The following is a 21,937-nucleotide window of genomic DNA, read 5'->3' on the forward strand; positions in this document are numbered from 1 at the left end:
AATTATTTTATAGTATAGCATGTCATATCACTTAATCCGACAATACCTTCACGTCACAAGACGCAGAATTCTGTTTCTAGAATTTCTAAGCAAACAGCTGGAGGCAGGGCTTTCTCCTATAGAAATACATTTTTATGAAACAGTCTGTCGATCCACGTGAAAGATGCAGACTCAGTCTCGACCTTTAAGTCTTTACTGAAGACTCTCTCCACTGGGACTCTCTATCTCTGACCCTATTACAAGGGCTGAGTCACTGGTTCTCTTACGCTCTTTCATCATTCCTGTCCTCGGGTCGTGCTGCGGAGGAGATCTTCGTAGACAATACTCTGCCTTGTCTCAGGGTAGTAAATTAGTGACCTGTTGATATTCCTTTGGTGTTGTGGGGGCTGTGTTTTTGCAAAAGTGGGTGGGGTTAAAACCTGCCAGGCTCTCTGCCCCCCCTCCCTATAACTACTGATTATGATTTGACCTTGCTGGTCATCTACAGTATGAACGTTTCAACAGCTTGAAGAACAATCTGGTCTAAAACCGGTAAATGTTTTGCTAATTTGCATGTTAATCATCACCGTATTAACTGATAGCCCTGCTTCTCACAGACATAGTGGTATATCTTTTTTTGAGCCTGTGTTACGTAGGTCGTGAAATTTGAAACCACTTGAAGCTGGGATGTCCCTCCTACCATTTCATTCACTCTTTCGACTGTCCATCAACTTCAGACTGAACCTTACCTCACAGCCACTGACAAAGCACATGCCTGCCATCTTTACATCATAGAGTAGCAGAAGAGAGTGGTTTCATCACTATAGCACATGCAGAGATTGAAATATAGCCATTAATCTAAAAACAAATTTTTGTTTGTCATATATGGACAAGATTAGCATGAAATGAAAGGTGCATTTTTGTACAAGTTCAGGAAGCCAAGCTAGAGCTCTGTGAGACATTCACAACGATGGGACAGACGTCTTGATCAAGAAAGACCTCTAACACTAAACATTCAAATATGTATTTTACTGTTACAAGGAAGGTGAAATCTTATAGTTAATAGTTGTATCATTTGATTATACTATATTTAGAAAGAATATACAGTTGAAGTCAGAGGTTTACATACACTTAGGTTGGAGTTATTAAAACTCGTTTTTCAACCACTCCACTAATTTCTTGTTAACTAACTATAGTTTTGGCAAGTCGGTTAGGACATCTACTTTGTGCATGACACAAGTCATTTTTTCAACAATTATTTAAAGGCAGATTATTTCACTGTATCACAATTCCAGTTGGTCAGAAGCTAACATACACTAAGTTGACTGCCTTTAAACAGCTTTTAAAATTCCAGACAATTATGTCATGGCTTTAGAAGCTTCTGACATCATGTGAGTCAATTGGAGGTCTACCTGTGGATGTATTTCAAGGCCTACCTTCAAACTCAGTGCCTCTTTGCTTGACATCATGAGGAAATCCAAAGAAATCAGCCAAGACCTTAGAAAAACAATTGTAGACCTTCACAAGTCTGGTTCATCCTTGGGAGCAATTTCCAAACACCTGAAGGTACCACGTTTATCTGTACGAACAATAGTACGCAAGTATATACTCCATGGGACCACGCAGCCATCATACCGCTCAGGAAGGAGACGCGTTCTGTCTTCTAGAGGTTGAATGTACTTTGGTACGAAAAGTGCGAATCAATCCAAGAACAACAGCAAAGGACCCTGTAAACATGCTGGAGGAAACAGGTACAAAAGTATCTATATCCACAGTAAAACTAGTCCTATATCGACATAACCTGAAAGGCCGCTCAGCAAGGAAGAAGCCACTGCTAAATGTATTTGGCTTAGGTTTATGTAAACTTCTGACTTCAACTGTAAGCCATTTCAAGCCTTGATACAGTTTTTGACGAAAATACATCATTTCAAATATTATTGAGTTATGTTTACAAATAATAAAAAAAATAATTAAAAAAAGTTAATTAAATGACACCTGCACCTACTGCACTATCACCAGATAAACATCCCACTTGTAGTATTTCTTCATGTTTCCTGTGGCTAAACTATACCACACTTATGCCACAGAAAGAAACACCTTGCTTGTAGATGTATAATGTAATATCTGTTTTCTGACATTCTCATTAAGAGTGCTTCAAGGCTTAACTTGTCAGTCTTCCACCGTGTCTCATCCAGCCTGCTGTGCCGGTAGTATTGTACAAGTCAATCATGCTGAAATACAGGCCGAGTCTCAAATGGAACCTTATTTTCTATGTAGAGCACTACTTTTGACCATCACCCATAGGAAATAGAGTGCCATTTGGAATTCAGAACCCCACAGCAGGGAGGAGATGTGGATAGGGATGAAGCCAGGCTCCTTATGTAATGGAAGGGCTCAGCTAAGCTCAGCTCGGACTAAGGGACTTGAGCTCTTCTTTATGGTGTTGCGTTCTCTAATGCGAGAGGGAAAAAAACTTGAAACAAACAAGAAAGAGAGTCATTGAAGAAGCAGCATGTTGTTTGGTGGGCAGTGATCTTCAGCCATTGAAGAAGAATAATATTGTTTGGTGGGCAGTGATCTTCAATTCAATGAATCATACATATGAGACTGCAGTAGAGTATGTTGCGTGCACAGAAAGAAAAATGTTGTGGGTTGAACTTTCTCAGTTACCACTGCATTGATTTCAAACCCTATCATCCACACCTACAACAAGAGTACCAAGCCTTAGGGGGGGGGGGGGGGGGGGGGGGTACTGTACATCACTGCAGAGCGCAGAATAACATTTTACCAAGTGGTGTTCAGAGAACAGCAATGTGTTGCAGATCCTGTCATATTCCTACTACAATGTCATATGATTGAAGAGTTCAAATGTTTAGGGTAATAAAGTACAACTTTGTTAAGTTCTCCAGAATCTATGATTAAAAAACAATATTTAATGGGTTTAAAGTACAACTTTGTCAAGTGCAGCAACAAAATGGCTACCTGTGCATTTCCTGCTGGTGTCTTCCTTCTTGGAGGAGCTCATTAGTTTACAGTTGAAGTTTTCCTCCCAGTATTCTGCGAACCAAACGTTCCTGCGGTTGTTCTCCAGCGTCCGCGATGTGAAGTATGCGTCAAACCCTGGAAATAAAAGACGGATAAGCAAGTCTTAGAACAAGTCTTAGAACAAGTCTTAGAACAAGTCTTAGAACAAGTCTTAGGCCTCAAGAGTATCTTTGTTTAGCAATCCACTGTTTGTGTAGAAAAACGGCATGTGGGCAAAACTCCTCTAACTCTAAGACTGACTATACATTATTCCCATTATGTAAGACACTTTTACCTCCATGTCACACCCTGACTATAGTTTGCTTGTGTGATCTGAGTGGGCATTCTATGTTGTGTGTCTAGTTTGTCTGTTTCTGTGTTTGGCCTGATATGGTTCTCAATCAGAGGCAGGTGTTAGTCATTGTCTCTGATTGGGAACCATATTTAGGAAGCCTGTTTGGTGTTGGGTTTTGTGGGTGATTGTTTCATGTGTTAGTGTTTGTGCCATACAGGACTGGTTTCGGGTTTTCACATTTATTGTTTTGTAGTTTGTTCATGTATAGTTTTTCTTATTAAAAAAAAAACGAACTTCAACCACGCTGCGTATTGTTCCGCCTCTCCTTCAACGGAAAAATCCCGTTACACTCCAAGCTTTATCAATGTCCAGTTCCTAGATCAGAATAGACCCTCGATCCCCTGCTGAAATAGACCCTGTGAAACCAACTGCACAAAAATATCCATTCCCTGGCTGGCTCCATTGCCAATAGGGATGGAGCCTATAAGTGTCAGGAATTAAAGCTGATGAATAAATCCGTAGAACTGTCCTTCACCCTTAAGCTTGCTCCAACCTGCTCCAACACAATGTAACACCGTCAAACCTGCTCCGACACAATGTAACACCGTCAAACCTGCTCCAACACAATGTAACACCGTCAAACCTGCTCCAACACAATGTAACACCGTCAAACCTGCTCCAACACAATGTAACACCGTCAAACCTGCTCCAACACAATGTAAGACCGTCAAACCTGCTCCAACACAATGTAACACCGTCAAACCTGCTCCAACACAATGTAACACCGTCAAACCTGCTCCAACACAATGTAACACCGTCAAACCTGCTCCAACACAATGTAACACCGTCAAACCTGCTCCGACACAATGTAACACCGTCAAACCTGCTCCAACACAATGTAACACCGTCAAACCTGCTCCAACACAATGTAACACCGTCAAACCTGCACCGACACAATGTAACACCGTCAAACCTGCTCCAACACAATGTAAGACCGTCAAACCTGCTCCAACACAATGTAACACCGTCAAACCTGCTCCAACACAATGTAACACCGTCAAACCTGCTCCAACACAATGTAACACCGTCAAACCTGCTCCGACACAATGTAACACCGTCAAACCTGCTCCAACACAATGTAACACCGTCAAACCTGCTCCAACACAATGTAACACCGTCAAACCTGCTCCAACACAATGTAACACCGTCAAACCTGCTCCAATATAATGCATCACGCCATGACTTTCCCCAGCGTTGTTTCAATGGCCTAAAGAGGATAATAGAGTTTCTAGTAGATTCTAGTTTAATTGCCTCTCTTACAGTGTGAACAGAGAGAGACTACAGGGGAAAACCAGTTAATCAATTGAACCTTGGCAACAACAGAGCAATGTCCTCTGTTGTTTTTATAGCCAAGAATGGTTAAAAACCCGGGTTTGCAGAATTCTACAAGACTGACTGTTAGCCTACGGAGCTAAATCATAGGCTTTACCTTTGGGGGAGCTAATGGAAGACGTGTGTCCATTACACAACTGGATTACTGTTCTATCTCAAAAATTGTATTGTGTAAAAATCGATAGGTAGCAATGAGCGTCTCTCATCTGGCAGTATTAGTTAAGCTGTCCTTGCCCCAACAGTAATGTCACAGTAATAATAACGTTTAGAGATTGAAATGAACATCCTGACCATGTCTGGTACTTTTTGTGGAAAAAGGCCCCCAGTTCAATTTTTATTTTTTATTTTATTTAACCTTTTTTTTTTTTTTTTTAGCTATTGTCCTGGTTCAATAAAGCAAGAGGTATGACATAAAGACTACAACTTAAATAGATCCATTACAGAAAGAATCACACCAATCATCTCATAGGGTCGGCGTACAATTGGCCCAGCGTCGTCTGGGTTAAAGGAGGGTTTGGCCGGGGTTGACCGTCATTGTAAAAAAAAAAAAAAAATTGGTCTTAACTGGCTAACTAATAAAGGGTAAATAACAGACAAACCTTGAATGAGAAGGAGATATTTGTTAACTGACAATGTAAATAAATGAATATTTCTCCCCACCAATAGTGCTGCAGCAGGAAGTTCTTAATTATGGTGATAATAATTACAGCATCCTAATTATAAAGGGGACATGACAACAAAGTGAACACAGTGAACACATAATGCTGACCCAGTGTGTGTGTGTGTCCTGTGTGTGTGTTTGTGTGTGTGCGTGTCCTGTATGTCCTGTGTGTGCGTGTATGTGTGTGTCATGTGTGTGTGTGTCCTGCGTGTGTGTGTGTCCTGCGTGTGTGTGTGTCCTGTGTGTGTGTGTTTCCTGTGTGTGTGTTTCCTGTGTGTGTGTTTCCTGTGTGTGTGTGTGTGTGTTTCCTGTGTGTGTGTGTTTCCTGTGTGTGTGTGTATCCTGTATGTCGTGTGTCCTGTGTGTGTGTGTGTGTGTGTGTGTGTGTGTGTGTGTGTGTGTGTGTGTGTGTGTGTGTGTGTGTGTGTATGTGTCCTCCTGTGTGTGTGTATACAAGAACTCCTCAGTAACAGTAACAGTGACTACTACCACATAAGATAAGGGCTCTGCCACTCCAAGTCTCCCCAGACCGGAGTCCCAGAACGGACAAGGGAGAGACCATGTAGTGGTTGCTGGTAGGACATAAGATGTGATGACCACCTGAATGCCATCCTATTCCCTTTAAAGTGCACTACTTTTGACTAGGGCCCTATAGAGCTCTGGTCAAAAGTAGTGCACTACAAACGGAATAGGGTGCCATTTTGGATGCATTACAGGTAAAATGCTGCTGTTAGCTGCTCTGAACCTTGTGTAGAGAAGAGGCTAACAGAATAACAGCACAGGTCACCATCCCTCAGTGAACACAGCAGCACCCTGTCACCACTCACAGTATGTGCATCCCAAATGGTAAACTGTTCCCAACATAGGGCTCCGGTCAAAAGTAATGCACTACCCTATTGGGCCCTGGTCAAATGTAGTGCAATATAAAGGGAATAGTATGCAGTGTGGAATGCAAACCATGTATCTCTGTGATTCCCGCAGCACGGTGTCACTTCTCAATATGTATCTCTTCTGATCAGAGCGATGACCTGTGGGGCTTAACGCATGGCCGCGTGGCTAACACCGTGGGATATCCAGTACCAACCGACATCAAAGCAAATAACCCCCTTTTATCTACAAGCCCCTGTACCAACACACTTAGCCACTTCTCTGTTTGTGTGCTTTACAACTCTGATTCAGAGACATGAAAGAGACTGTGATAATAACATGAACGCTTCTAAAACAGCATTTTTTTGTGAATTTCAAAATGTACTTAGAAAATACAGCAACATTTTAAATTGGTTTAAAAAAATCAATCAAAATGATACAACTGGACATGTTAAAGGCCTGTAATAACATAAATGAACTGAAAAAAGATGTATGAGTGCGTTGTTGTATTGAGAAAATGTACTTTATGTTTTCAATTAGGTGTAAAAATGCTTCCTTCAGGGAAAGAGAAACAGAAAATAAGGGATGATTGGAGAAGGCCGTTGGACTGTTTGCAGAGGAGTGAAAGACTGGTGGAGCGATTCACATGAATGGCATTGTTAGGAGATGGAGGAAATAATTGTGGATGGGTTTTCTGTGAGTGAGAGAGAGAGAGAGAGTGAGAAAGAGTGAATTGAATTGTGAGAGTCAGAGTCAGAGACAGAGAGAAAGAGGGAGAGAGAGTGCGAGAGAGAGTGAATTTAATTGTGAGATAGAGATAAAGAGAGAGAGAAAGAGAGCGAGAGTGAATTGAATTGTGAGAGAGCCAAAGAGAGAGCGAGAGAGAGAGAGAGCGAGTGAGAGAGTGAGTGAGAGAGAGTGAGAGAGCGAGCGAGAGAGCAAGCGAGAGAGCGAGCGAGAGAGAGCGAGAGAGAGCGAGAGAGAGAGAGCGAGAGAGAGCGAGAGAGAGCGAGAGAGAGAGAGCGCGAGAGCGAGAGAGCGAGAGCTTGAATTGAATTGAGAGAGAGAGAGAGAAAGAGGGAGAGAGAGAGTGAGAGAAAGAGGGAGAGAGAGAGAGAGAGAGAGACAGAGAGAGAGAGAGGGCACCTCAGGAAATAAAAAAAGAACTGGCTTCTTCCTCTACCTTCTGCATTATGTATGCCCTGCAATTATCTACAAGGGAAAATGTAAAGCACAAATTACACTCTGATTAATCATTGTAATCATTTGTCTGACTAGTGGTTGAAAGAACATTTCATTTGAATGTGCATTTACATTCCTACCGTGGGCAACTCCTTTTTCCATTTCAGCTCAAGTGGATTCTAATCTAATCCACTTAGTCTGTCTGTCTACATGAGGCTGAGAAATGAGGGACGGGGTTTTTTGTTACTGTTACCAAATGCTGCCATTGTAACTAGGGAGGTTGGGTAGATACAGCCCTGTATGAGAAGCGTTTTAAACTTTTCATGCTTAAAAACAACAACAAGGGTTCTGTCTCAGCTTCATCTCCCAACCATGACAAAGCTAATTGGCAGTTACAAACAAAAATAATGTGCCAATCGTTTTTTTTTTTTTCTTTGTTTGCAAAATGTGCACCTCAGACTAGCTTTATTATATGAAATATTGAAACGTTTGAGAGCATGATTGCCGGTCTTTTCTAGTTATGTGATTTGATTAATCTTTTTGAGATGTTTATATTTTGGATTGTATGACCAGATATGTTGGGATTAGATTTCCCCTTAAATTGTTGTTCAGTGTAAAAATTAAGTTATCATTAACTTTCACTATGTAACACTAAACTACAAAATAATATGGATGACTGTATGAACTTCTTATAGCTACAGGGGCAGTATTGAGTAGCTTGGATGAAAGGTGCCCAGAGGTGCCAAGAGTAAACGGCCTGCTCCTCAGTCCCAGTTGCTAATATATGCATATTATCATTAGTATTGGATGGAAAAAGCTCTGAAGTTTCTAAAACTGTTTGAATGATGTCTCTGAGTATAACAGAACTCATATGGCAGGCGAAAACCTGAGAAGAAATCTAAACAGGAAGTGAGAAATCTGAGGTTGGTCGATTTTCAATCCTGGCCCTATTGAATTCACAGTGGGATATGAATGAAGTTACACTTCCTAGGGCTTCCACTAGATGTCAACCGTATTTAAAACTTGAATGAGGCTTTTACTGTGACGTGGGACTGAATGAGAGGGGAATGAGTCAGGTTACTGACAGAGAGCCATTTCCTGGTCTTGCGCATTCCATGCCACATGATTCCATTCCACACAATGTTCCATTGCTTCTCAAGACACAAAGGAATTATCCGGTTGGAACGTTATTGAAGATTTATGATAAAAACATCCTAATGATTTATTATGTACTTAGTTTGAAATGTTTCTTCAACCTGTAATATAACTTTTTGAAGTTTTTGTCCGAAGTAATGCTCGACCTGCACGAGCATTTGGATATGTGTACCTAACAAAAGTAGCTACTTGGACATAAATAATGGACATTATCGAACAAATCAAGCATTTTTTGCGGAACTAGGATTCCTGGGAGTTCATTCTGATGAAGATCATCAAAGGTAAGGGAATATTTATCATGTTATTTCTGGTTTCTGTTGACTCCAACATGGTGACGTCACATCCCTTACAATCTAGAGGACTACTGTTACCCCCTGATAAACAACCTAGTTTACTGGTGATGTCACATCCCTTACAACCTAGAGGACTACTGTTGCCCCCATGAAAAACAACCTACTAGTTTGTTACTGGTCCAGTGGACAGCTGACTTCAAGGTGCCTAGTGTCAAGGTGGAAACATAAGGGATCAAATCCAAGGGCTGGTTGGTAAACTTTACATTGTACCAGCGTTATGGTTTGGTGTTGCTGTGGTGTGTGTGTGTGTGTGTGTGTGTGTGTGTGTGTGTGTCCATGTGCGTATGAGTGGATGCATTTCTGTATGTTCGGACAGAACGGTGTTGATAAGGGCTCATACATTCCTGGGAGACAAGTATTGAGCCGCCTGCTCATGGAAAACCTATAACAACAAGTGGCCAAATAAACACACACAGCCTGGGGTCACTGTGAAAGTCAGAGGCAAGCTGTGATTCTAATAGCTGAACCTAATACTACATTTTGTTCCATGCAGATTTAGATTTAAATCCTAAAAGGAAGACCTAATTTTGTTGAAGTGTGAGAATCTAGTTAATTGAACTGATGGTTCTGAGATACGGGAATCCAGTTGGTGGAAAAGGTACATAGGTATTTTACCTTCATGTTCAAGTATCAAGGCTTGTGTATAACAGTAGCATCTGAAAAATGAACTTATCCTCACCACGTGACTTGACCAGGACAAACTAGTGGGGTTATAACCTGACCAGGACAAACTAGTGGGGTTATAACATGACAAACTAGTAGGGTTATACCCTGACCAGGACAAACTAGTGGGGTTATAACAGGACAAACTAGTGGGGTTATAACATGACAAACTAGTAGGGTTATAACAGGACAAACTAGTAAGGTTATAATCTGACCAGGAGAAACTAGTGGGGTTGTAACAGGACAAACTAGTGGGGTTATAACATGACAAACTAGTAGGGTTATAACAGGACAAACTAGTAGGGTTATAACCTGACCAGGACAAACTAGTGGGGTTATAACAGGACAAACTAGTGGGGTTATAACAGGACAAACTAGTAGGGTTATAACAGGACAAACTAGTGGGGTTATAACAGGACAAACTGGCAGGGCTATAACAGGACAAACTAGTAGGGCTATAACAGGACAAACTAGTACGGTTATAACAGGACAAACTAGTAGGTCTATAACAGGACAAACTAGTGGGGTTATAACAGGACAAACTAGCAGGGCTATAACAGGACAAACTAGTAGGGCTATAACCTGACCAGGACAAACTATTAGGGTTATAACAAGAGAAACTAGTAGGTTTATAACAGGACAAACTAGTACGGCTATAACCTGACCAGGACAATGTAGTGGGGCTATAACCTGACCAGGACAGTGTAGTGGGGCTATATCAAGGACCACAATTGTTCCTGGATATGTCACATTCCTTGAAATACTTGACTTTTTTCTTTAGCACAAAATGCTACGGAGGAGCTGGGATGGCTAACCTGATCTGTGTCACAGCTCAAAGCATCTCTTCTCCCTTCTCTCATTGTTTGTCACTTTGGAACACTCTACCAATTCCACCAGAGCTATCTATTGTGACAGCCTGCCAGTGGGAATTCAGCACAAGCTAGCTAACTTGTATGGTACTGCAAGGCAGGGAGACACACTGAGAGCTGGCTAACTGGTACATACCACATCCACAAAACATCCAGGGTAGGTTACTGCACAGCAAGTAAGCCGGCTAGACAACTGGTCCACAAGCATCACAAGCCAGGGTCACACAGTACAAGCTAGCTAACTGGTATGGTACTGCAAGGCAGGGAGACACACAAGCTAGCTAACTGGTATGGTACTGCAAGGCAGGGAGAAACACAAGCTGGTAAACAAAGCATCCAGACTACTGCAAGTCTGCCCACACATAGAACGAGCTAACTAACTGAAAAGTTAGCAATACATCTCCACGAATACACACATTCCTCCAAACTGAATGAATAAAGAAGATTGAGGATCAGTGGGATCAAATTAAATCAAATTTCATTGGTCACAAACACATTATTAGCAAATGTTATTGGTCACATACACATGGTTAGCAGATGTTAATGCGAGTGTAGCGAAATGCTTGTGTTTCTAGTTCTGACCGTGCAGTAATATCTAACAAGTAATCTAACAATTTCAAAACAACTACCTTATACACACAAGTGTAAAGGAATGATTAAGAATATGTACAAATAAATGTATGGATGAGCGATGGCCGAACGGCATAGGCAAGCTGCAGTAGATGGTATAGAGTACAGTATATGCATATGAGATGAGTAATGTACGGTATGTAAACATTATATAGAGTGGAATTCTTGGATCCTTTGGATCCCAAAAACCCAAATTCTTCCTGTAACAATACCCAGTTGAAATGCACAACAATGGCACAGCAGCGTCTGTGCTGAGGTAAGTGTGCGAACGGGACATCAATCTCTTTGGATGTCTTTAACGTGGACCAAAGATTAAAATCCACCTATCTTCCTCACAGAAACAGCAGGGCTGTGTTTGAAACAAAGGACAAGGAAAGCCAGTTGAAAGCTGATATAGAGCCTTTGTGTTCTTTTTTTGTCTCAGTCAGAGCTGAGTGTGCTGTCTGTTAGTGATATGGGACTGACAAATGGGAGGTCCAAAATACTCACTCTGCCAGACTGTCTGGTTTCATCCCCAAAAAAAACACCCTATTCTCTTCACAGTGCACTGCATTTCACCAGGGCTTACAGGGATCTGGTCAAATGGAGTGCTCTATCTAGGGAATAGGATGCCAATTGGAACACAGCCTCAGTTTATCCTGTACAGTCGACTATGCCAGACCTCTTTCATGTCAACACATTCACACCTAGTTTATTTTCTCTCTAGGTTTCAGCAAATATAAACACTGGGTATTTGCAGGATAAATGAATGAGTCATCACATGTTGACAATCATTCCACTCCAGTTTTTGGACGCGTTGCTCCCTGACCACAGCTTTGATGGGCAGGTGAGTCCTTCAGAGAACACACAGCACCATTGTCATAGAGCATCAATTAACTAAAACACACAGCACCTTCGTCAGAGAGCAACATTTAGGTTAAACGCACAGCAGCATCATCATAGAATCCTACTACACCAGCTCTGATACTCTTAAGATGTGGCAGGGCTTGAAAACTATTACGGACTACAAAGGGAAACCCAGCCGCGAGCTGCCCAGTGACCAAAGCCTACCAGACAAGCTAAATGTATTTTATGCTCGCTTCCAGGCAAGCAACACTGAAGCACGCATGAGAGCACCAGCTGTTCTGGATGACTGTGATAAAGCTATCGGTAGCAAAATCTTAAAACAGGTCAATATTCACAAAGCCGTAGGGCCAGACGGATTACCAGGACGTCAACTCAAAGCCCGCGCGGCCCAACTGATATTTTCAAACTCTCCCTGATCGAGTATGTAATACCTACATGTTTCAAGCAGACCATCATAGTCCCTGTGCCCAAGGAAGCAAAGGTAACCTGCATAAATGATTACCACCTCGTAGCACTCACGTCAGTAGCCATGAAGTGCTTTGAAAGGCTGGTCATGGGTCACATCAGCAGCATCCTCCCTAGACCCACTCCAATTCCAGTGCAATTGGAGTGCAATTTCAATCACACTCCACACTGCACTTTACCACCTGGATAAAAGGAACAGCAATGCCTATGGCTGTTCATTGACTCTGTACTACAGCTCAGCGTTCAACACCATAGTACACGCAAAGCTCATCAGTAAGCTAAGGACCCTGGGACTAAACACCTCACTCTGCAACTGGGTCCTGGACTACCTGACGGTCCGTCCCCAGGTGGTAAGAGTAAGCAACTGTTACGTTGATCCTCCACACTGGGGCCCCTCAGGGGTGTTTGCTTAGTCCCCTCCTGTACTCCCTGTTCACCCACAACTGTGCAGCCAAACACGACTCCAACACCATCATTAAGTGTGCTGACAACACAGCAGTGGTAGGCCTGATCACCGACAACAATGAGGGAGGAGGTCAGAAACCTGGCAGTGTGGTGCCAGGACAACAACCTCTCCCTCAATGTGAACAAGACAAAGGAGCTGATTGTAGACTACAGGAATAGGCGAACATCCTGACTGGTTGCATCCCCACCTGGTATGGTAAGTCCTCAGCATCCGACCGCGAGGCACTACGGAGGGTAGTGTGTACGGTAAGGGCACCACTGGGGCTTCCTGCCATCCAGGACCTATATACTAGGCGGAGTCAGAGGAAAGCCCAAAAATTGTCAAAGTCTCCAATCACCAAAGTCATTTAATTTACCTTTATTTAACTAGGCAAGTCAGTTAAGAACAAATTCTTTCTCTCAGTGACATCCTAGGAACAGTGGGTTAACTGCCTTGTTCAGGGGGAGAACAACAGATTTGTACCTTGTCAGCTCGGGGATTTGATCTTGCAACATTTCAGTTACAAGTCCAACGCTCCAACCACTAGGCTACGCTGCCGCCCCGAAAAGGCTCCTTAACAGCTTCTACCCCTAAGCAATAAGACTATTGAACAATTAATCAAATGGCCACCGGACTATTTACATTGACACCCACCCCCCAAAACTACATTTGTTTTTTACACTGCTTTTACACACTGTTTATTATCTATGCATAGTCACTTCACCCCTACATACATGTGCAAATTAACTAAACTAACCTGTACCCCCGCACATTGACTCTTTACCGGTACCCCCTGTATATAGTCTCCACATTGACTCTGTACCGGTACCCCCTGTATATAGCCTCCACATTGACTCTGTACCGTAACACCCTGTATATAGTCTCCACATTGACTCTGTACCGGTACCCCCTGTATATAGCCTCCACATTGACTCTGTACCGGTACCCCCTGTATATAGCCTCCACATTGACTCTGTACCGTAACACCCTGTATATAGTCTCCACATTTACTCTTTACCGGTACCCCCTGTATATAGTCTCCACATTGACTCTGTACCGGTACCCCCTGTATATAGCCTCCACATTGACTCTGTACCGTAACACCCTGTATATAGTCTCCACATTGACTCTGTACCGGTACCCCCTGTATATAGCCTCCACATTGACTCTGTACCGGTACCCCCTGTATTTAGCCTCCACATTGACTCTGTACCGTAACACCCTGTATATAGTCTCCACATTTACTCTTTACCGGTACCCCCTGTATATAGCCTCCACATTGACTCTGTACCGGTACCCCCTGTATTTAGCCTCCACATTGACTCTGTACCGTAACACCCTGTATATAGTCTCCACATTGACTCTGTACCGGTACCCCCTGTATATAGCCTCCACATTGACTCTGTACCAGTACCCCCTGTATATAGCCTCCACATTGACTCTGTACCGTAACACCCTGTATATAGTCTCCACATTTACTCTTTACCGGTACCCCCTGTATATAGTCTCCACATTGACTCTGTACCGGTAACCCCTGTATATAGCCTCCACATTGACTCTGTACCGGTACCCCCTGTATATAGCCTCCACATTGACTCTGTACCGGTACCCCCTGTATATAGCCTCCACATTGACTCTGTACCGGTACCCCCTGTATATAGCCTCCACATTGACTCTGTACCTATACTCCCTGTATATAACCTCCACATTGACTCTTTACCGGTACCCCCTGTATATAGCCTCCACATTGACTCTGTACCGGTACCCCCTGTATACAGCCTCCACATTGACTCTGTACTGGTACCCCCTGTATATAGCCTTCACATTGACTCTGTACCGGTACCCCCTGTATATAGCCTCCACATTGACTCTGTACTGGTACCCCCTGTATATAGCCTTCACATTGACTCTGTACCGGTACCCCCTGTATATAGCCTCCACATTGACTCTGTACCGGTACCCCCTGTATATAGCCTCCACATTGACTCTGTACCAGTACCCCCTGTATATAGTCTCCACATTGACTCTGTACCAGTACCCCCTGTATATAGCCTCCACATTGACTCTGTACCGTAACACCCTGTATATAGCCTCCACATTGACTCTGTACCGGTACCCCCTGTATATAGCCTCCACATTGACTCTGTACCGGTACCCCCTGCATATAGCCTCGTTAATATTATTTTATTGTGTTACTTTTTATAATTGTTTTACTTTAGTTTACTTGGTAAATATTTGCTTAACTCTTTCTTGAACTACACTGTTGGTTGAGGGCTTGTGAGTAAGCATCCCACGGTAAGGTCTACACATGTTGTATTCTGCGCATGTGACAAATAAAGTTTGATTTGATTTGATAGAACAATGTTTAGTAAAAACACAGCACCTTCGTCATAGGTATGATTGTAGAGGGAGGAGGACAGGGGTGGGAGGGAGGGAGGGTGGAAGAGGAGGAAGGAGGACGGGAGACAGGAGGAGGGAGGCTGGGGGAGAGGGGACAGGGGAGGGTGGGGGTAGGAGGGACGATGGAGGTGGAGGAGGGAGGACGGGAGAGGGAGGGATGATGGAGGAGGAGGGAAGGAACGAGAGAGGAGGAGGAGGGAGGAAGGGAGGAGGAAGCGTGAAAGGGTTTCTGTCTGGCTGACTGAGAGGAGAAGGGATGGCTGCTGGGTTTGTACACACACACACATACACATACACACACCCACAGCACCAAGCAGAGCTGTGACGAGGAGCCTGGCTGAGTGAAAAAGAGACTGATGACTGGTGGGCTCTGGGTTGCTGGAGGTTAAGTTGGACGGGCTCTCTGCTCTTTGTGACTGAGGGAAAACCCTCTATTTGTTCAGCCTGCTGTGTTCACACCACATGCAATGGGCAATTAAGAAGACAACACAAATCACAATCACTTGTTTTTGGGTTGTGTAGAATAACACCACAAAGATGGCAAAGAAACAAATGTGTCTGATGTGTGGCCTAAATTATGCATATGTTGAAAGAAGAAATCTTGACCTGGCTAAAATACAGTGCCTTGCGAAAGTATTCGGCCCCCTTTGTACTTTGCGACCTTTTGCCACATTTCAGGCTTCAAACATAAAGATATAAAACTGTATTTTTTTTGTGAAGAATCAACAACAAGTGGGACACAATCATGAAGTGGAACGACATTTATTGGATATTTCAATTTTTTTTAACAAATCAAAAACTGAAAAATTGGGCGTGCAAAATTATTGAACAGGCTGGTAATATTAACACCCACCGTAGCACGCGCTCCAGCAGGTATAGCCAACACTTCCTTTGGCCGCCTGTCCCTATGATTGTGGGTGCTCTGTGTGTTTTAACTAAATTTGGCTCAATGACTGGGGGTGCTCTGTGTATTCTAAATGTGTCTCTATGACTGGGGGTGCTCTGTGTGTTTTAACTAAATGTGGTTCAATGACTGGGGGTGCTGTGTGTTTTAACTAAATATGTCTCTATGACTGGGGGTGCTCTGTGTGTTCTAAATGTGTCTCTATGACTGGGGGTGGTCTGTGTGTTCTAAATATGTCTCTATGACTGGGGGTGCTGTGTGTTTTAACTAAATATGTCTCTATGACTGGGGGTGCTCTGTGTGTTCTAAATGTGTCTCTATGACTGGGGGTGGTCTGTGTGTTCTAAATATGTCTCTATGACTGGGGGTGGTCTGTGTGTTCTAAATATGTCTCTATGACTGGGGGTGGTCTGTGTGTTCTAAATATGTCTCTATGACTGGGGGTGGTCTGTGTGTTCTAAATATGTCTCTATGACTGGGGGTGGTCTGTGTGTTCTAAATATGTCTCTATGACTGGGGGTGGTCTGTGTGTTCTAAATATGTCTCTATGACTGGGGGTGGTCTGTGTGTTCTAAATATGTCTCAATGACTGGGGGTGCTCTGTGTGTTCTAAATGTGTCTCTATGACTGGGGGTGCTCTGTGTATTCTAAATGTGTCTCTATGACTGGGGGTGCTCTGTGTGTGTTAACTAAATGTGGCTCAATGACTGGGGGTGCTGTGTGTTTTAACTAAATGTGTCTCTATGACTGGGGGTGCTCTGTGTGTTTTAACTAAATATGTCTCTATGACTGGGGGTGCTCTGTGTGTGTTAACTAAATGTGGCTCAATGACTGGGGGTGCTGTGTGTTTTAACTAAATGTGTCTCTATGACTGGGGGTGCTCTGTGTGTTCTAAATGTGTCTCTATGACTGGGGGTGCTCTGTGTGTGTTAACTAAATGTGGCTCAATGACTGGGGGTGCTCTGTGTGTTTTAACTAAATATGTGTCTATGACCGGGGGTGCTCTGTGTGTTATAACTAACTATATGTGTCTCCATGACAGGGGGTGCTGTGTGTGCTGTGCGTTTTCCCCTCTCTCTCCCTCCCTCCAACCCCTGGGTCCCGGAAACATCAATTTCCATAAATCATTTGTCAAAAAAGAAAAAACTAATGCTGAAATCATCAAAGGGAGACCATTTCTTAACTTGGCACCTGTGGGTTCTCCCATGACCAATTACACCCGCAAGCTCAAGGTCACAGACTTCAACAACTTCCACTCAGTCCCACAGTTTCATCTTGCTTTTCTGACTGGCCTTTTGGGGAGGCTTGGGCACGAAGCATCGATGACTCTCACTCAGTAGTAGACTTTACCCTGCAGGGATATATCCCAAATGGAACCCTATTCCATGTCTAGGGCCTTTGACTAGAGCCCTGTCAACACTTGTAATGGCCCTGGTTGAAAGTAGTGCACTATATAGTTAGTAGGGTGTCATTTGACATCAAGAGAGACATTCAGAGAGGTTGTGATCTAATTTAATACTGACGACTGGTGGACATATCTAATTCACCTCACTACATCACACACATACACACACACACACACACATGCACACGCATGCACACACATACCATGCCTATATATTGTTGAATATATGGGTCAATAAGGTAGAAACATATATATTTTTATATTGCATCATATCTTGCAGGATATCTAGCAAACACAGCTCCAGAAATGAAATAGACAGGTCAGGTGAATCCAGGTGAAATATATGATCCCTTATTGATGTCACCTGTTAAATCCACTTCAATCAGTGTAGATGAAGGGGAGGAGACGGGTTAAAGAAGGATTTTTAAACCGTGAGACAATTGAGACATGGATTGTGTATGTGTGCCATTCAGAATGTGAACGGGCAAGACAAATTCAAGTGCCTTTAAACAAGGTATGATTGTAGGTGCCGAGCGCACCGGTTTGAGTGTGTCAAGAACTGCAACGCTGCAGGGTTTTTCAAATGCAACAGTTTCCCCGTGTGTATCAGGAATGGTCCACCATCCAAAGGACATCCAGCCAACTGGACAACTGTGGGAAGTGTTTGAGTCAACATGGAGCCAGAATCCCTGTGGAACGTTTTCGACACCTTGTGGAGTATATGTCCCAACGAATGGAGGCTGTTCTGAGGGCAAAAAGGGGGTTCAACTATATATTAGGAAGTTGTTCACTCGGTGTATATCTCTATAAATCTCAAGACAAATAGCGAAGGATTTGGGCTGTACAATATTCTTCCAACAGTCAAGGAGAGAAAGGAAAGAGAGGGCACAAAAAGAAAACAAGCATTTTTTTTTTCTCCACTAAAAGTCATCCTGAGCATGTTGTTTCCGCAGGCACAACCTACCGGCGATGGTTGCTCTTTTTGGCAGGATAGTGACAGCTCCCACTGCTGCTTCCTCTAGCTGATGGACAGGGCTGATCTTGGCTCCCCAGCTGTCTGAACCAATCCACAGGAAATGACCCACCTGGTCCGCCCTCTTACTGGCGTTCAGGATACCCCTGCAATCAGACACACAAATGACTTCATATAATATAATATATATATATATATATATATATAATATAAGATAAGACAGTATAAGATATTCTATGATAGGAAACGATAGTATAGGAATGGACATGATATGATAGGGCAGGACAGGATATGATAGGATAGGATAGGATATGATATGATAGGACATGATATGATAGGACAAGATATGATAGGACAGGAAAGGACAGGACAGAACATGATAGCATAGGACACGATATGATAGGATAGGACATGATATGACAGGATATAGTCCAATTCGTATTTTTGCTCTGCATCCTCCCAAGCCCCCAAGACACTATTAAATACACACATGCACCCACGCATGCGCACACACACACACACACACACACACACACACACACACACACACACACACACACACACACACACACACACACACACACACACACACAAAATCACAGCAGAGTTATTCAAACGGTACATTGTTCTGTCATCACCCCCTTGTTCTCCTCAGGAACGTAGTTCTTTCTGTTCTGTCTTCCGTTCGATTTTGTCTGAACAGAGAGACTTGGTGTGAAGAGATGTTTCCTCAAATGAGACCAGGAAGTTTGTTATATTGTCTTGACAGATAAATCAACAGGATGAAAAAATTGTATCCGTTTTGATGTAGAACTACAGATTACACTTAATTCTGTATCACAAATTTAATTAATCCAATATCACAAGTTCTTGTGACAAGACTGGTACATTAATATCAACTCTGTAACATTATAATATAATGCTATACTAAATATAACGCTATAATATAGTAGTATACTATACTGTAATGCTATGCTATTGTAATGAATACTCAGGGAGAAAGAGGTGTAGATTCACGAGCAGAGCGCAGCAGGTATTATTTAGCCTTTGCAGACGGCATGAATCGTGGTCACAGGCAGGCTATTTATTTATTTATTTATTTCACCTTTATTTAACCAGGTAGGCCAGTTGAGAACACCTTTATTTAACCAGGTAGGCCAGTTGAGAACACCTTTATTTAACCAGGTAGGCTAGTTGAGAACACCTTTATTTAACCAGGTAGGCCAGTTGAGAACACCTTTATTTAACCAGGTAGGCTAGTTGAGAACACCTTTATTTAACCAGGTAGGCCAGTTGAGAACACCTTTATTTAACCAGGTAGGCTAGTTGAGAACACCTTTATTTAACCAGGTAGGCTAGTTGAGAACAAGTTCTCATTTGCAACTGCGACCTGGCCAAGATAAAGCACAGCAGTGTGAGCAGACAACACAGAGTTACACATGGAGTAAACAATTAACAAGTTAATAACACAGTAGAAAACAAAGGGGGAGTCTATATACAATGTGTGCAAAAGGCATGAGGAGGTAGGCGAATAGTTACAATTTTGCAGATTAACACTGGAGTGATAAATGATCAGATGGTCATGTACAGGTAGAGATATTGGTGTGCAAAAGAGCAGAAAAGTAAATAAATAAAAACAGTATGGGGATGAGGTAGGTGAAAATGGGTGGGCTATTTACCAATAGACTATGTACAGCTGGTCATACACAGGTAGGCAAACAGGCAGGTGAATCAAAACTAGGACTGAAGGCTATAACCGGTTCTCACAAACGAGCTAGGAAAAGGCTTAGTAGAGTCAAAACGAACAATACCTCACAAAGGCACAAACAGAATGAACTGAACTGAATAAGGAGCTGATGAGACCAGGTGAGTAACGAACACAGGTGGAAATCAATTAACAAAAATGAAAGACAGGGCTACGTTCAAGAACACAACGAAACTGAACACAAGGTTGACTACGAAAATAAATACAGACTATAATGCCATGCTACTATATAATGCTATAATATAATGCTATACTATAATAGTATAATATACAGTAATACTATACTGTAATGCTATACTACATATAATACTATAATATAATGCTGTAAAATAATAATATAATATACAGTAATACTATACTGTAATGCTATACTACATGTAATACTATAACATAATGCTGTAAAATAATAATATACAGTAATACTATACTGTAATGCTATACTACATATAATACTATAATATAATGCTGTAAAATAATAATATAATATAATAGTATACAATAACACTGTACTGTAATGCTATACTACATATAATACATATAATGCTATAATATATTGCTCTAAAATAATAATATAATATAATAGTATACTGTACTGTAATGCTATACTAAATATAATACTATAATATAATGCTATACTATAATGCTATACTACGTATAATGCTATAACATAGTGCTATACCATACTGCTATAATATAATAGTATACTATACAGTAATACTATACTATAATGCTATACTGCACATAATGCTATAATACAATTATATAATATAATAGTATACTATGCTGGAATTATATACTATAATGCTATGCAACATATAATATTATAATATAACACTATAATACAATGGTATATAATACTGTAATGCTATACTATAATGCTATACTACATATAATGCCATAATATGCTATAATATAATGCTATACTTTAATATTATACTATACTGTAACACTATGCTATAATAATACACTACATATAATGCTATAATGTAATGCTATACTCTGTATAATGCCATAATATAATTGTATACTATAATGATATAATATAATGCTACTCTGTATAATGATATACTATGTACATTGATATACTATCATGATATAATATAATACTACACGATAATGATATACTCTGTACATTGATATACTATAACGACATACTCTGTACAATGATATACTATAATGATCTACTCTGTACATTGATATACTATGATGATACAATATAATGCTGTACTATAATGTGAAAATATAATGATATACTACAATGCTATACTATATATCTAAACTATAACGCTATACTATAATATCACAATATACAAAAATGTATTATACATCTATACTATAATGCTATGTTATGTATAATGCTATACTATAATGATATACTATATTGTTACACTATAATATAATGCTATATTAATATATGATGTAATACTATACTATAATGATATACTCTAATGCTATACTATATTTCTATATAAGGCTTTACTACAATGATATACAGTAACATAATGCTGTAATATAATGCTATGCGATAATGATATACTATAATACAATACTATAATTCTATAGTACAATGAATGATAAACTGTAAAATAATGCTATAATATAATGATATACTATAATGACATGCTCTAATGCTCTAATGCCATAATATAAAACTATACTATAAT

At 41.4% G+C, this 21,937-nt stretch overlaps 1 protein-coding gene across 4 annotated transcripts in view; it reads right to left on the bottom strand.

The window, feature by feature from the left end:
• The window catches only part of grm7 (glutamate metabotropic receptor 7), a 397,328-nt gene that overhangs the window by 152,660 nt on the left and 222,731 nt on the right, over nucleotides 1–21,937 (bottom strand). For all 4 annotated transcript variants that reach the window (XM_036984246.2, XM_036984247.2, XM_090242041.1 and 1 more), the window contains exons 4-5: nucleotides 18,500–18,654; nucleotides 2,962–3,099 (exon numbers count right to left, since the gene is read on the bottom strand). In XM_036984246.2, coding sequence (XP_036840141.2) covers nucleotides 2,962–3,099; nucleotides 18,500–18,654 — 293 coding nt within the window. The remainder of the gene's footprint in view (nucleotides 1–2,961; nucleotides 3,100–18,499; nucleotides 18,655–21,937) is intronic.

Source organism: Oncorhynchus mykiss, chromosome 7, assembly GCF_057628025.1.
Source record: "Oncorhynchus mykiss isolate SJ-2025 chromosome 7, ASM5762802v1, whole genome shotgun sequence".
NCBI classification, from domain to species: domain Eukaryota; kingdom Metazoa; phylum Chordata; class Actinopteri; order Salmoniformes; family Salmonidae; genus Oncorhynchus; species Oncorhynchus mykiss.